The sequence below is a fragment of the Ostrinia furnacalis genome, unplaced genomic scaffold (genome assembly GCF_004193835.3).
Source record: "Ostrinia furnacalis isolate ACB-3 unplaced genomic scaffold, ASM419383v2 OfSCF0273, whole genome shotgun sequence".
NCBI classification, from domain to species: Eukaryota; Metazoa; Arthropoda; class Insecta; order Lepidoptera; family Crambidae; genus Ostrinia; species Ostrinia furnacalis.
The window spans coordinates 46686-64689 of NW_021130512.1; the positions used below are offsets into that span (position 1 = coordinate 46686).

The 18004-nt window shown below is 41.4% G+C and overlaps 1 protein-coding gene across 1 annotated transcript in view; it reads right to left on the reverse strand.

The window, feature by feature from the left end:
• Positions 1-722: 722 nt before the first annotated feature.
• The window catches only part of Gogat (glutamate synthase), an 80467-nt gene continuing 63185 nt past the window's right edge, over positions 723-18004 (reverse strand). The window contains exons 37-46 of the mRNA XM_028312070.1: positions 17005-17270; positions 15508-15644; positions 13072-13155; positions 11680-11870; positions 10157-10378; positions 5109-5234; positions 4500-4588; positions 3674-3844; positions 2693-2779; positions 723-2122 (exon numbers count right to left, since the gene is read on the reverse strand). Coding sequence (XP_028167871.1) covers positions 1992-2122; positions 2693-2779; positions 3674-3844; positions 4500-4588; positions 5109-5234; positions 10157-10378; positions 11680-11870; positions 13072-13155; positions 15508-15644; positions 17005-17270 — 1504 coding nt within the window. The 3' untranslated portion in view covers positions 723-1991. The remainder of the gene's footprint in view (positions 2123-2692; positions 2780-3673; positions 3845-4499; positions 4589-5108; positions 5235-10156; positions 10379-11679; positions 11871-13071; positions 13156-15507; positions 15645-17004; positions 17271-18004) is intronic.

Below are 18004 nucleotides of genomic sequence, written 5' to 3' on the forward strand. Positions count from 1 at the left end.
CATTAACCTTAACCAATGAGAGATTACATTTAAGCAATAATACGTGGTTTCACAAACCTTTATTCAGAGTTACGTAGTGATATGAAAACTATATGGTAAATGTGATAATTTCTTTGCGAAAAATCAGTAGATCATGTCATAAAAAGATAACCAATTTCCTTAATTTGAATGTTGCGTACATTCAAAAACATTGAGGGAATCAGTCAGTTTTTGAATAGTTAGACCTGAGAACCAAAACCAACGTCGATACAGTGACTAATGGGAATTTTTTAGACTAGTTTTTACTGAAGATCACTTAAAAAATCTTTTACAATATGGTTAACTTATAGGAACTTCTAACGGTTACCAACGAAAACATTATAACTAAGCAATTAACAAACATTCACACAAATTAATCTCAGTTACTGTAATCTTACATCACAGGTTGAATTTTTAATTGAAATAGATCAATCTATTTCGTAGTTTTTTAAATTACGGCACATTTGAGGACAAATAAAGATTTTTTTAAATTACATTCAGTTGTTTTCACTTTAAAATATCAAAACTCTATAAAAAAAAAAACTCAATAGTATATAACACGATGTTACATAGATATTGAGATATATCTCATAATGTGCCAACACTTAAAACTAAATTACCAGAAAAATATGTAAAAATAAATCTTTGCCAGTAAATAATTTCTATGATTTTGTGTAACGGTTATAATTTTTGTAATTTTCATAAATAAATATAAAGTAAATACCTACTTTGATTTTTGCCTGATTATAGATATTAGGAACAAGTAGTTTCTGTACGGACAGCATTCATATGGATACACATAGGATACATTGTTACATAAATAATACAATGTTTGTATAGTTATAATACATAAGCAAATAATATGACAGATAATACACCTCAAGTGAATTTTGCAAATGTAACATAATTATATGATAATATATCTTCATAATAATATAGTTGTACGAAATATCGTGTCAAATCACTTAACACAGTCTATACCTACAGACGAGATAAAAACAATGATGTACAATAATATTAAAAACATTCTATAACCAACAAAGTTATATGACACTTGACTGATCACTAATATTCGACCGGACCGGAGACCGGCCGCGATATGTCTCAGTTACGAAAACTATCTAAAAACATAACCCTCCTCCTGGCGTAGTCGGGTAAAAATACGCGACAAATGTCTACAAACGGAATGTGGTTATAAATATAAGATTATCAAACAGTAAACGTTTCTTAAAATAATTACAAACGCCCATCTAAAACGGCAAAAGTACGTCTATTCAGGCTTACGAAAACAAAAGCGACTACAAGTTCGAAAAACATTGGCATATTGGATGACGATAATTTTATATAACTGTGATAACTTTCAAATTTCGCTAACGACTAGGCTAATTTGTTAATAATTTAGATCTCGATTTCATCACGGATCGTTGTGCTACGCGCTTTACATCTATCGATAACATTTGTTGTATTCTGCTACTATTACAACGAAAATTAATATAAAGTAGACTCGTATTTATCGGTGCTGCAAACATTTCATCTTAAACCAGTCTGTTGATACGTAGGCCGATTAAAATACGTTATTTTACAACATCGATAGTCGATACTCATATATGACTGAACTAGCGCGAGAATCATTCACGAAAATCGTTCTCAAACTTCTTATCTATCGGTGTACACAGGAGGATGTTTTACGACAGAATTGATGCACATAAGTAAACACGCAATATTGTCTCAATATAGTGCAATATTGCCTCAATATATCACAATATTGCCTCAATATAGCACAATATTGCCTCAATATAGTACAATATTGTATCTTATGAACTGTGTCTACAGCAACGATATCGACTCACCATGGTTGCTTGATCTTGTTCACAATCCAGAATCCAGCTATCTTTTCATATTGATTAAGTTGTTATTGATGTCCACCGACAGAGGGCGTGGTTTGAGAGCGGTGTCCCAGCTAGCTAGACCGCTCAGTGGTCATAGATGACACCACCAGGCCCAGGCAGCGCCGAGCGGCCCATGAGATAGGTGTCCACCGCACGCGCCGCCTGTCTGCCTTCGGAGATCGCCCATACCACCAGCGACTGGCCGCGTCGACAGTCTGCGGAGATTATATTGTTAAAGGAATATAACTTTTGTATTTCTTGCAATTAGGTATTAATTGCTGTGTGCTGTTTAATAAATAGTCACTTTAAGAATTTTAAGGAGTTGACAAACGGGTTTATATTCGGTCCGGCGCCACGCGTGCATGTGTTGACGAGCCGGTTTATACTCGGGTCGATTCATCACCGGATCGAGTGGAGTTCAAATTCTAATGGTGAAAGAATTTTTCAAATCGGTCCAGAAGTTTCAGACTCCGAAACTTCAATACAAAAATTCAAAATTTACTTTATAACACAGTATAAAGTAGGTGTATTTAGATATTATGTACATAATTAAAATTTTCCTTTGTTTTTGTTGTTTTCTGTCTGTATTGTATGTAAATTTGCTCTTTCAGATACCAAGAAGCTTTATCACTATGTTGTATTGTTTCTTTTATGTGTATGTACATATATCATATACATAGGTTGTAATATAAAAAAAACACGGCATTTGAAATGTAATGTTTTTTCAGTTCCGGTAGTTGTTTATCTTTGATTACCGTAACTTGATAATTTATTTTGTGTCTCACCTCCAGCCGCGAAGACGTTGTTTACAGGGGTCTTGTAAATGTTCGACTTGTCCGTTTCCACGTTGCTGCGAGCGTCTAAGGGCAAGTCTGTGAACAAATTACGTCAATTTAGTTAGATGTAGACCTTAAACAATCGATATGGAAAATGACTCAGCACAAAAGGTTAAATGAGTACCTATTAGAGTTTGAGTTTTGATCTTTCAGCAAGTCATGCTGATGTTTGTAAGAAGTTAAACATGCTTACGACAAACAAAGGTTTAGTAACCTTTATGAAAAAGATATTCCGGTAGGTACGGTAACTTCCCTCCGTTGCAAAGCCAAATATTGTCTTGTTCGGCCTGTCCGGCTTTTTATGTGGCTGCCGCGTCAGGCGAAAGTCGACCCACAGAATAATATCAAGCGCACGTATCGATGATGATAGTACTCACCCGTAACATGTCCGGCTTTTAGAGTAAAATGTCCGGCCAAATGAAGCACAGAGTCTGGCTTTTGTGTTTTTGGACCTGGAAACCCTAGCTGCGATTATATTATCTTACCTAGCTGCTTTGTGACGTATGATGATAGTAATGAAAGGCCACCACAATCGACCACTGGCTGAAAAGGCTGGGGCTTACATCTAGCAATGGACTGACACAGACTAAATGATGATGATACTAACAAACGACTGAAAGTACATCATCATCATAATTTCAGCCATAGGACGTCCACTGCTGAACATAGGCCTCCCCCAATGATTTCCACAATGGCCGGTTGGTGGCGGCCTGCATCCAGCGCCTTCCCGCTACCTTTATGAGGTCGTCGGTCCACCTTGTGGGTGGACTTCCTACGCTGCGCTTTCCGGTACGTGGCCTCCACTCTAGAACCTTGCTGCCCCATCGGCCGTCAGTTCTGCGTACTATATGCCCTGCATATTGCCACTTTAGCTTACTACTGAAAGTACATAAGGGTCTCCAAATGGCTAAAAGTTTCTTAGTCTCTTACCAAGTTGGTTGGCGACGTATCGCTCAGGTCCCAGGAAGCCCATGGCCAGAAGGACCAGTTCTGCCTTGAACACGCGCTCGGAGCCGGGGACTTCGCGCATTTCCCAGCGACCGCCCGCGCCACGAGTCCATTCTACCTCCACTGCCGACACGCCGCATACGTTGCCTTCGCCTATAGAAAACAAGGAAAAAAATTTAAAATAAACAAAGCACACACAATAAAATGTTACACACTATCGGATCTAAAGGAAAGTGTTTTTTAACCACAATAAGAAAGCGCTTGGCCTGCGTCCAAGCTGATTAAATGACGATCGAGCCGAAAGTGCCGAAAACCACAGAGTAACTTTTAACATTGTTTTGACAATCCTACTTAATATTATAAATGCGAAAGTTTGGATGTCTGGATGTTTGTTACTCTTTCACGCAAAAACTACTGAATGGATTTTGATGAAAACTTTACAGTATTATTGTTTATAACCCAGAATAACACATAGGCTATAATTTATGACGATCTGTGACAAACTAAATTTCACGCGGGTGAAGCCGCGGGCAAAAGCTAGTAAGACTTAAGTTTTGACAATAAGACGTAAAAAGAATTAGAACAAGTCTTATCAACAACTAAACAGATGGGGGAGGGATCGAAATCGCGATCTCTGTCACCTCTGAGCTAAGTGGTCTTAGCACTAAACCACAGGTGGTTGTTATTTCATATGGAGTTGGATGTATCATTGAACATTGATTCATAATCAAATAGAAGATTCAATTTCAAGAATTTGGAGATTAAAATTCAACCATTCTAGTTTATCAACAGGATTATATTTACTTACCGTCATCCAGGAACTCTTTGGTGAGAGTGGAGAATTTCCGGGGATCGTTTCCGAATTTGACTTTCACTTCTTCGTGACCATAGTCGACTCTGAAAAGGAAGTATACGTTTAGTATCGAATATAATGCGGTTTTCCACTTCTCAAAAAACTTAAGAATTTAAAGCATGCAATAAAGTTCGTTTCATCCACGAAGACTCGTCACAGTTCACACTAACTTTTAGTTGAGGGAAGCACGGGGCGCGGGGAGTTTGATCCGAGCAATCCGAGCGGCATTATTGTAGTGTGCGTGTGCACTCATGGATAATAAAAACGATAATATGACCACGAGGACCTGTATATCCTCGTGATCATACTGGTATGACAAACTAGTTTGACCACGAGAAAAAAGGGGAAGATTTAACGTGTACCGATAACACTCAAACATTAACGGAAAAATGGAGGGGCGCGTCTTCGTGGATGCAACGATCTATAGTTAGGCATTATTTTCGATTTAACAATAAATCCGAACTTGTGTACACACCTGTAGGCTTTTGTAAGACAGCTAACATTAAAATAAAACTTAAGTTGAAAACTTCAAAGTTCACTCGATAGAGGAAGAATGTGGTATACCTGAAAACTCTGGGCCATTGCGGCCAGGGGTTGTCTTGCCCCCTAGTGGGCTTCGGCTCGGGCAGGATCTCGAATGTGGTGATAGACTTGGCGCCCTGCCGCAGAGACGTGGCTATGCAGTCGCAACTGAAACAAGCAGATAAGTATTAGTATGACTAAGTAACAAGTTAATAATAAAACAAAATGCTTTATTTTCTTACCACAACAACCATTACATCAATATTAATCTAAACAAAAATCTAGCTTATGGTACAAATAGATTATTGTGGGAGACTGATGCCTAAACTAAACAAAAGAAGCTTGTATTAGACAGTATTAAATTTCTTTTATTCCTGTTTAACTCGCGTCGCTATGGCCTGTGCTATCATGATGAAACTATGTACATAGGGTGGAAACGATAAGTGATCTCACTCGATTATTCCTAAACTATACAAGATATCGAAAAACTGGTTACTGATCCTGAAAGTGCTTCACGGGCTATATCAAACGGCATCAATAAATATAGGTTACAAAATAAACTGGATCTATCCGAAAATTAAATGTTTTCAGCTTTCTAAACAGTTTTGAATTATATTGTTTGTCATCTCCTTCTAATATGCATAAACATGACTATCATTTTCATAACTTTACATTGACTTTAACTTCGCTGCCTTCAGACAATTCATCACAACAATGTCAACGGAAACTCAATATGCGTGTCTTATCCGGTGTCTATGAAACATGTGTCAAAATGAAATTTAAATGATACCTACTATGCACGTGGATAAAAAAACAGGGGTTATACAGGGTATATACCCATTTACCTAACACCCTGAATATAAATCGGATTTTATAAAATTTATTTTGTATGAAAATTAAAATATTTAAAATGATGATATCAAATTTCTGACTTCACCATACCATTTATATGCTCATGTTAACATAGGCTAGTGTCGGCTCATATACCCATTTACCAAACACCCTGTATAGGTGATCAAATCAAAGGATACTAAAATAATAATTTAACTGGAGTCCACTTTGATCACCCAGGCCATCGTATCGTATCCGTGTGATCAAAGGTCACTAAATTGTCGCTGGAAGTCCACTTTGATCACCCAGATAGACCAAAACAGGGTGGTCGTATTGTTCGACGTTGGAGAACGTTTCCGTCAAGCGATTTTCATTAGCTGTAGTAATGGAGCTGTAAGACGAATATCTGCTGATCTGATCTCACCTTTCTGGGTGGGTGGTCCTTCGTGGGCGGGGTATGATGGGTAACGCTAACGAATCTTTATTTACTGTTTACACGTACTGCTCACGCTCCTTATTGGAGGTTTTCATCCAACAAGGAACGGCCATTGACTATAACAAATGCTGAGATGATGAAACTAGCTCATCCAGTGTCTTAGTGCGATGTTTGTAGATAATGGCGAGGGTTTCAGGTGATTTCACTCAGACGATCAGTGGAATTAACCCGAAATTGAGCTAAAATGGCAAAATTAACTTACCCAGTGTCTGTGCTACCGATGCTGATCAGGACATTCTTGTATTTAAAATTGTGTTTTGAGTGGTCCTTAGTGGACGGGGCGATTAGTGGATAAACGAAGGGTGTGAACCTACCATGGCAAAATTAGTTTACCCAGTGTCTCCTCCTCCGATGACAAGGACATTCTTGTCCTAAGCATTTGCAGCTCCAAAATTTACGGAACAAAATAACAGGGGAGTATTGTTTTTATTCATTAATTAACTAATATCTATGGGTAAATTACATGTATTTTTCATTATACACTGAAATTATAACAGTACATTCCCAACGTTGAGGTTATATTTTCATGTAAATAGTCTTATTTTTGCCTTAGAATTCCTCAATTTTAAACTTTATTCTGTAAAATAATACAATACGTGTAAAAGATCCTTTATTATAAGTGAAAATAAGTAGACAAATTATTTACCAGTTATTTTAACAAAAAATTCCTACCCACACAACTTAGCTTTACTTTATAAATTGGTTATTTTCTGTACTAAGACTCTTAAATGCTTATAAGATAGTATTAAAATACAGATCCCTAATAGTCTATCACCTACTATTATTGCCAAAATCACTAAAACCCTTTTTTTATTTTTTTTCTCGGTTCTTCGATCGGGATCACTACACAAAATCCTATTTCCATTGGTAAACTTCACTGCAACAAGCTTCAAGGATGTTGACCCGTAAGGCCACCATGAAGGACATGGAAGTTAAGTTGAGGCAGGCTCTCCTGGACCTCAAAGCTACACGAGAGGTCAGCGACCAGCTGCTCCGGGAACGTGAAGACAGTGAACAGGAGATCCAAAAAGTTGTAAACAGGAACTCACAACTGAAGAATGAGCTTGCCGAGCTTCATGGCAAATATCTAGACTTAGCGGAGCAATGTTTGAAGTTGCAACAAACAGTGAATTCGTTCAGTGAATGCAACAACACTCATGAGCAGGCTTTGGATCGCATCCATGACCTCGAAAAGAGCCTATGTGAGTCACATAAAACCATAAAATCTATGGAGGAGGAAAAACAGGTACAAGAATTGAACTCAACCGTGAGCCTGTATAATGAATTGATTAACAGTGATCACGAATTGAAGAATCCAACTATACCTATAATAGACTTGACATGTGATGTGTCTTGTTCCGGTCCAGCAGTAAAGTATCAATTTAATAGTAATAATAAACTTAAAAAATATATTAAAATCAAGAAATTTATCAAGAAAACCAAAAAATTAATTAAATTTCAACGTAGTATACCTAAACAGTCAATTCTAATGAAAGAGAAAAATCTTTTAAAAGAAAAGCTTAAATCATACAACTTAATAATAGAACAAAACAAAAAGTTGTATGATGACAATACTTTAATCTTACATGAGAAAATCGATGACTTGGAAGTTTATCTTAAACAGATTCAATCTCGGTATGAAATGGCACAGAAACAAATCAATGAACATGTACTGGCCACTTCCGAACTTGTTGACCTATGTAATTATAAAACTGAGCGTTTTGAGTCCTTATCAAATAAACTTTCTTGTAACTGTAAGATAACTTGGAATTGTCATTCTCACTAAAATGTCTCTGGGGTGGTGGCGTAGTGAGGCGGGTCGTTACATTCCCTCTAATATGGTCGAGTGAAGCGATGGCTGGTTCACTCGTCATGTCTGTGAACAGGCGCTGCTTTCGGGGACTGGTCAATCCAAGTTATTCCAATTTATGTATGCGAGTCATTTCTACTAGTATTTAAGTATGTAATCTGTAAGTCTAGATATTAGCACGTCACTACCTTGTTTAATATACCACGCAATTTTGTATACCCATTCTTATAAGATACACTATACAAGAATGCATGGTAAATTCAGTGAACTGCTCCTGAATCGAATGTACCTACTACTGCTATTTCTATTTATTTATATTAACCGGCAGACAGTGGTGACTGAGTTTGTTGCGGCGCTTCTTCTCAGCACTTGCCAAATGTTGGTCTCGAAGCGCTGGTAGGGTAAAAAGATTATGAGACATGTAGAGGCTCCTTAAGAGCAAAATGACGATTTGTAAGAACTATTTATTAGTCTAAACAAATAAAGAAATTTTGACTTTGACTTTGACTTTGACATTCAGTTCTGGATGGTCCTTAGTAGGCGAGGCGTGATTCCAAGGAAAGGGAGAGCTCGTGCTTTTCGGCGCTTCTTGAGAATGACTTTCATGTTGAGAATGGTCCAGCTATAGTTTGGTAATGGTCGTCGTCTATCAGAGCACTGTCATTGGCTGTAATGTAGAAACTTGCTCACACAGTGTCTCCTCCGATGACCAGCACATTCTTGTCCTTGGCATTGAGCTCTGGGTGATCCTTGGTGGATAGGGCTTGGTGGATAAACGACGATTTTTTGGCGCTCCTTGAGGGTAGATTTAGTTTCTAGTTGGGGGAAGCTTTCGTCTCGCTGTGGATTGCCTGTAAAACTGTGCTAATATAGCGAGAGTAACTCACCCAGTGTCTCATCCAATGACCAGCATATTTTTCTCCTTGGAATTGAGTTCTGCGTAGTCCTTGGTGGGCGGGGCATCTTAGTAGGACCGTCGTAGGCGGAGCTTAACAGATAAACGGAGGGGGAGGTCTACTACGTCAAAACTAGCTTACCCAGTGTCTCCTCCCCCGATGACCAGCACGTTCTTGTCCTTGGCGCTGAGCTCCGGGCGGTCCTTAGTGGGCGAAGCGTAATTCTAAGGAAAGGGGGAGCTCGTGCTTTTCGGCGCTTCTTGAGAATGACTTTCATGTTGAGAATGGTCCAGCTATAGTTTGGTAATGGCTGTAATTGCGAGGTGAAGGAATGAACTCACCCAGTGTCTCCTCCCCCGATGACCAGCACGTTCTTGTCCTTGGCGCTGAGCTCCGGGCGGTCCTTGGCGGGCGGCGCGTGGTGCGCGGCGGTGGGCCCCATCTGCTTCTTCTGCCAGCTCTCCAGGAACTCCATGGCGAAGTGGATGCCGTTGAGCTGCCGGCCCTTGCAGAGGACTAGGGCGTCGTAATAAACTGTTTCATTTACTTCAAACTCACCTAGTGTCCCCTGCGTGACCTTAGCGTTGAGCTCTAGATGGTTCTTGATGGGCGGGGCATGGTGCACGCCCCTGGGTCCTTAGTGGGCGGAGCTTGGTAGATAAACGATGGGGAGGTCATGTGATACCAAAGTTAGCTTACCCAGTGTCTTTTCTACCGATGATCAGGATATTCTAGTTCATAAAGTCGTGTTTTGGGTGGTCCTTAGTGGGCGGAGCGTAGCGTACGCCCCTGGGTCCTTTGTAGGCGGAACTTTTTGGATAAATGAAGGCGGAGGTCGTGTTATACCAAAATTAGCTTACCCAGTATCTTCCTCCAGCAATGATCAGTACATTTTTGTCCTTAGCGTTGATTTCTAGATAGACCTTGGTGGGTGGGGCGTGGTGGTTAAACCAAGGAGGGGTCGAGATTATTAGCGCTCTTTGAGGCTATATTTCGTCTCTAGTTGCTCGCTGTGGATTGCCTGTAAAATTGTGCTAATATAGCGAGAGTAACTCACCCAGTGTCTCCTCCTCCGATGACCAGCACGTCCTTGTCCTTGGCACTGAGCTCCGGGCGGTCCTTGGCGGGCGGCGCGTGGTGCGCGGCGGTGGGCCCCATCTGCTTCTTCTGCCAGCTCTCCAGGAACTCCATGGCGAAGTGGATGCCGTTGAGCTGCCGGCCCTTGAGCGGTAAGTCACGTGGCCAGGTGGCCCCCATGCACAGGACTAGGGCGTCGTATCTGTGGAGGAATAGATCGTTGAGAGACAGTAAGAAAACATTGTGTGGTACTATTTCGCCACAAAGATGCTAAGATAGTCTAAGAATGCATTGCGTATTAGGAGAGATGGATTTCTAATTTTTAATTGGACATCTTTAAAAACTTACAGGCTAGGCTTACATTACACTCAGATTTGTTAAAGTACCTACATAGCACAGAAAAATATGCCATTGCCATTTTCGCTACAAGGGGAGTGATAGTTGTTGTTTTCAGCCAAATGACGTCCACTGCTGGACAAAGGCCTCCCCCAAGGTTTTCCACAATGAACGGAGTGATAGTAAATGATGACAATGACATCAAATCCATACCACCTGCAAGGCTTTTAATAAGGTTCAAGTGAAAAGGCTTCTTCTGGGAAAGCTTGCATTATCATACCATCTGCAACTTCCGAGTGAAATTGCAATAAAGATTCTTGCTGAGCTATGAAGCCACCATGAGGTAGGGTATGGCACCCCACGGCTACAAGAGTTTATGCTGGAAGGGTTCCTTACTCATTGGCCAGGTCTCGCGCGGATAATATGTCCTTCCCGACGTCGACGTTGCGCACTAGAAGGCCACGCCCTCGGCATCTTGCCAAGCTATGAAGCCACTATGAGGCGGGGTCCAATGCTAGAAGGGCTTATGCTAGAAGGGTTCATGCTAGAAGGGTTCCTTACGCATTAGCCAAGTCACGTGCGGAGATGTCTTTGCCGTCGACGATGCACTTGAAGGCCACGCCCTCAGCATCTTGCTTAAGCTATGAAGCGACATTGAGGTGGGGTCCAATGCTGGAAGAGTTTATGCTAGAAGGGTTCCTTACTCATTGGCCAGGTCACGTGCGGAGATGTCCTTTCCAACGTCGACGTTGCACTTGAAAGCCACGCCTTCCGCAGCAAGGAGGCGCACGCGGCGCTGGACCACCTCTTTGCTGAGCTTCATGGTGGGGATCCCGTACTGGAAGGGTCCCTTAGGCCGCTTCCACATTAGGGCGTGAGAAGCGCGACAGCAGCGCGGCAACGGCGTTTTTATAATGTGAAGGCAGGCAACCGCTGTCATATAGTATGAAGTTATCGACAGCGCGTCTGTTGCGCTGCTATAGTCGCCTAAATGTGAAAGCGCTCTTACTCTGGCCAAGTCGCGTGCGGAGATGTCCTTCCCGACATCGACGTTGCTTTTGAAGGCCACGCCCTCGGCATCTTGCTAAGCTATGAAGCCACCATGAAGTGGGGTCTAATGCTGGAAGGGTTTATGCTAGAAGGGTTCATGCTACAAGGGTTCCTTACTCATTGGCCAGGTCGCGCGCGGAGATGTCCTTCCCGACGTCGACGTTGCACTTGAAGGCCACGCCCTCTGCAGCAAGTAGACGCACGCGGCGCTGGACCACCTCCTTGCTGAGCTTCATGGTGGGGATCCCGTACTGTAGCAGACCGCCCACGCGATCGTTGCGCTCGAACACCGTCACCGAGTAACCGGCCTGCGGACCAAGAATATTAAGTAAGATAATAACAAGTAATGTCCGGTCGCCGAGCAGATATAATTTTGTCCAATGACCCTAAGCTACCCATCCTTATTGCGCGTAATTATATTGCTGTCGCGACTGTCCGAAGGGCGGCCGCAGTGAGTGTGCGAGCGCGACAGCAGTGTAATTAATGACGCGCGAGCCAGAAGGATGGGTAGCTTGGGGTCATTGGACGAAATTCTATGTGTTCGGCGACCGGACTTTAGTAGTATTCATAGGCTTATATTTCATTGTTACTAACCCATAGACCAACTGTAGTGTGATAAATAAAAAATTTGAAGTTGAATTATCCAGTTGTAAGCTCGATATAGATTCGGGGAACTGGTGTGAAGGACCACATGAGGTCAGTGGATATCCATATGAGGCTCCAAAAAGGATTGAAAAGAAATCCAGACCGAGGAACCACGTGAAGGTTAGGGATAATCCAGTAATCATAATGAGACTTGGAAAGGGGTTTGAAAGAGATCATAAGATACAATCAGATGGCTGTAGGGAGATATTACGAATATTATTGATAGAACCATCAAACAGCGCGCGACATGTAGGTACCACCAGTACAATAATTATGAATAATACCTATAACTTTTTCCTTCACTTCTTATAACAGTTAGTAACAAAGTACAGCAGCATGTCTGTAACTAACTACTTGCCTCACCGGAAAAGACAATTTAAAAAACAATACGTAATTAATGGACTACAACTTATTTTGCAAACACATTGTATATAACGTGACTGTCATACTGTTTGAAATCGTGTATTATGGTTCTATTAATATAAAATTGGCAACTGCACTCAGGAGGATTTGATGAGTGCTACTGACAACGCCACTCTTGTGGCGGAGTTTTGGGCTGACACTGTGTAGGTTTGTTGTCGACACGAAAAGAAGAAGAATATAAAATCATTTCCAATTAGTATTTGTTTTTATGCAGGACAAGGCAGGTATTTGACCGCAATCGTACCTGGTGTTAAGATGCAGTCTAGGATGGTACATATCTGCCCTGTGTCTATTCACTCTCGCCCTGAAAAGGCCCGGATTATAGTATTCAGGAAAGATAGCAGCAGGCAGCGAGTTCCAGTCAGTAGCTGTTCGCATTATAAAAGAGTCATCGAAACGCTTAGTGCGAGCTGGTGGAATGTATCGTATAGTAATTGTTACCTTGTTGAGCTGGTGAGCACACGCCATGCCCGCCGGGCCGGAGCCCACTACTGCCACGGTTTTTCCGTTGCGGACCTTAGGAATCTGCAAAAAAGTATTATGTGACCGTTAGTGCCTATTTTGAACATCAAAAAAGTATTATGTTATTTTGAATATCGATAGCACTTTTCGCCCCTATCCGACAACGTTGGGCTATAATTGTCGCCTTAACTTAATTATCCTACCTACTAATATTATAAATGCGAAAGTTTGTCTTGATGTTAACATGTTTGTTACTCTTTCACGCAAAAAGTATTGAATAGATTTTGATGAAATTTACAGTATTATTGTTTATAACCCAGAATAACATATTATATGCTATAATGTATGACGATCTGTGACAAACTAAATTTCACGCGAGTGACGCCCCGGGCAAAAGCTAGTTATACAAATATTTGTATTTAAAAAATAAAATATATTTGAATTCTTTTGCTTTTATGTCGGCACCACCAGGTTCACGGCTTCCTGAATACATAACCTTGACATTTGCAAACACGAGCCGAAGGTTGGCTCGTGTTTGCAAATGAAACTAGAAACTTCCTGCCCCGCACAAACAAACTGTTGATTGACCGTCTTTATATCTTAAAGGACCGAAACGCACTCGTAACGCCACCGGGCCTGTGGATGTCTATGAGCGACGGCAATCATTTACCATCAGGTCCCATAAAAATAATAAAACTGCCAAATATGTAAATTTTAAGGTGACTTTTTCACCAAAGCGCTGCTGAGTGCATGAGTTACACCCCATAAATAGTAGTCTATATTTTAGGGCTAGGAGTATAAACAAAAATTGCCGACTAGTTTATTTATCAGTTATCAGATATCGTTATCTAACTACCACCTAACTTGTCCCCTTGTAGGTTGTCACACGCTGCGCTTGCCGGTACGTGGCCTCCATTCCACAACCTTACTACATCGGCCGTCAGTTCTGCGTGCTATGTGCTAATCATCGTATAGCGCAGGGGTGGCCAAACTTTTAACCTGTGAGGTTTACTTATGCTCGAAAATATTCTTGCGGTCGACTGCAAGGTACAGTTTAGAAGAGTGAAATAATACATTATTCATTTTCAATCATTCTGTTTAGTTTATTGAACTCTCGCGGACTACCAAAATGGTCTTCACGGTCGACCTCTTGGCCATCACTGGTATACCGTATACGGGTCTATCGCTTAACTTTATTAGTGCCTGAGGTATGTGAGCGGCCAGGGAAGGTGTTTTGGTGAAGTCAAACGTCAGATGTGCTTCAGACTTGTATGGTCTGTCACGTCATATGTCACTCCTCTCATACCGTTCCCACAACTCATTTTAGCGCTAAACCTGTAGCGTGTTGAAGTTTAAAAGTCGTCCTATTGAAAGTTAAACAGTTAAATCCGTATTCACGTGTCATTTCAATACAACGATTATTCGATAGGATTGCAACTCAGCGATTTGTCAATTTTGACGTTTTCACTGGCATCCGATACCATACAAACAATCCAAGATCCGATACAAACCAAACTACAAAATAGGTAATAGGTGAATACCGCGGAGGCATGATCGAATACGCATAAAAACGAAATCGGGCGATTAATACGTAAACACGAAAAGTGACACCAGCGATAAAATCGCTTGCATGTCGTTGAAGTTTTGATACGTGAATTAGGCCACTGTATATCGATAAGGTAGCAAAGTTCTGAAATGGAGGCCAAGCTTTGTAACGCTAGTATTATAAATCTATTGTGCCAATGTTCTTTAGGGCGATGGAGCGGGTTATATGCTCGGAGTTTCCTTGCGTGATCGAATCAGAAATGAAGAGATCCGCAGGAGAACCAAAGTGACCGGCATAGCACGCAGAATTGCTAAAATCAAGTGGCGGGCGGGGCACATAGCTCGTAGAGCTGATGGCCACTGGGGCAAAAAAGTTCTCGAGTGGCGACCACGGGCCGGAAGACGTAGTGTGGGCAGGCTTACCAGGTGGACCAATGATCTGATGAAGGTCGCGGGAAGTACTTGGATGCGGTCAGCGCAGGATCGGTCGATATGGAAATTATTGGAGGAGGCATTAGGCAAGATTACAAAGTTTCAATTATTTGTCCGCCAGACAGATAATTAGAAAATATTAGACTCATATTTTTTATTTTCTTTCATAATTAAATAATAACAGTGCTACATCGAGTTGAAATGTCGCGTGACGTCACTCTTGAGTAGATATTTTACTCAAAAGTGACGTCACGCGACATTTCAACTCAATACAATACTGTAATGATAAAAAAATACGTGTCCAGTATTTTCTAATTATCTGTCTGAGGGACTAAATATAATTTAGATTTAATTACCCAGTCATCATCCCATTTGTCCAGCAGTGGACGTCATTTGGCTGAAAAGAGAATGTTCTTTAAGATAGAATTAAGCACTTACCTCGGGCTTGATCCAGCCGCTCTCGAAGGCGTGGTCGATGATGGCGCACTCGATGTTCTTGATGGTGACCGGCGGCTCGCTGATGCCCAACACGCAAGCGCCTTCGCACGGCGCCGGGCAGACGCGTCCCGTGAACTCTGAAATACAAGCGCTCATTAGGAGACTTCTTAGCGGGAATGTGAAGCGTCATGTTGGCAGTTTTGTTTCTAAAATTCGTGTTTAGACGACTATTAGTGTGTAATAGGATAATTAACTATTAAGTGTTTGTGAACGTGCTTGAGTGTGGGCAAATAAAACGAAACAGTCCAGCGTGATTCTTCGGATTCTCTAAAGTAGTCCATATGAAGTCTCACTAAACTTTACTTAGACTCGCGGTTTCATACAAAGTGCTTTATCGCGGGCATCCGCTTAACGCAGTTTCAGGCCTAAGGGTTGGAAGGTGTATCATCTATCAATCATTCTTCATTATATCATTTAATTAACCCAAGTCATATCCCACTTGCTCCCATTTTGTAACTTATGTATCACATGACACTCGAAGGGGGATAACGGGCACACGCGCCCCGTAAACTTGTAACATGCGTACTGTTGTTAGCGTTTATCTACGTACTAGCTGACCCGGCGAACTTTGTTCCGCCCTAATGGCAATAAATAAGCAGACTTTTTTTTTATTTCGAACGGGATAAAAAGTATCCTATGTCCTTCTCCTGGCTCTAAACTACCTCCCTGACAATTTTCAGCTAAATCGGTTCAGCCGTTCTTGAGTTATAAGTGGAGTAACTAACACGACTTTCTTTTATATATATAGATGTATCACATGTGAGCCTCGAAGGGATTAGGGGATAAAATTAGGTACATTTTGTTGAGCGCGTGATTTGCAAAAAGCGGAGCCAGTTTATTTATAACATTGGCGGCGAAAAAATACGTCGTATAAAATATGCTGAAATCTTTAAGATGTTTTGCATAAAAAATACACATGATTTGAACTGAACTTTGGATTCATTTCCTCTTGGTTTGGACTATGAACCAGTAGAAACAAACCTGGAAAGTTATTTGTCTGCAACGTCTACTACCTATAGCGCGTGGCTCCATTCTCTTCTATAGACGAGTGCGTTCCATTTGGGGATAATTTTACCTAGTGGACTCTGACAGAAGGGAATACAGCTCTTACTAAACACCTAACTAAACAAAACCTACAAAAAGTACAAACCTGGGAAGTTATTCGTCTGCAGCAGTTGAAACAGCGCATGGTTCCAGTCTCCTTTGTAAATCAGATCGTTCCACTTAGGGATAATGTTGCCCAAAGGACATCCATGCTGACTCTGACAGAAGGGGACACCGCACTCCATACAACGCGCTGCCTGGACTCTCAGCCCTCGGCGCACGTGTCCCGGGTTGAAAGTCCCGGAGACGTTTCTTGGCGGGCCGAACTGAACCAAGATACTGGCAGGAGGTAATGCCGGTTTCTAACTAGACCAAAAAGAAAAAGGCACAAACCTGGGAAGTTATTCGTTTGTAGCAGTTGATACAGCGCATGGTTCCAGTCTCCTTTGTAAATCAGATCGTTCCACTTAGGGATAATGTTGCCCAAAGGACATCCGTGCTGGCTCTGACAGAAGGGGACACCGCACTCCATACAACGCGCGGCCTGGACTCTCAACCCTCGGCGCACGTGTCCCGGATTGTAGATCTCGTCCCAGTCCCGGAGACGCTTCTCGGCGGGACGGTAGATGGACGTCTCGCGAGGGTATTTGATGAAGCCCCTGTTAGGGAAATTCTCAGTTTATATTTTTGAATATTCAAAGTTATAGGATAAGTTTCTTTAGTTTCGTCTTTTGAATTAGGTATGCATGTTTTCCTCAAATCTTATGTTAATGTAGTGCTGTGTTGTGTTAAGAAAGTTGTACGATACCTACCTAAAAAAATGTTTATGATAATCATATTCAGGTAAATTAGCTTGTAGAAAATGGTGACGCCAATACGCTGTATTTCATAATATTATTCAATACAATAAACTATTACAATGGACGTCACACAAACACAAAAAGGTACTTAAAAAGACAATAGTAGGTCTTAAAAATAGGAGGAGGAAAAAGTACACTGCAATGTCACCTTGAGGAAATACTGCAATGGAATGGAATGGCAATATGATGAGTTGGGTCATCATAACATTTTGTCAACATTTTTATATACAAAATGCGTATGGTAGAGCTGATGACCGCTGGGGCAAGTTCTCGAGTGGCAACCACGAACCAAAAGACAGTGTGGGCAGACCTGCCACTAGGTGGACCGACGATCTGGTGAAGGTCGCGGGAAATCCCTGGATGCGGGCAGCACAGGACCGGTCTTTGTGGAAATCCTTGGGGGCCTCATTTGTATAGCAGTGGACGTCATTTGGCTGATGCCCGTTTTCATCATCAATCCCTAATTTTTAAGTGACAACTATGCAAACAAAATTCCTGTTACGTGTTACCTCAAGGGTCACTTAAAAATTACG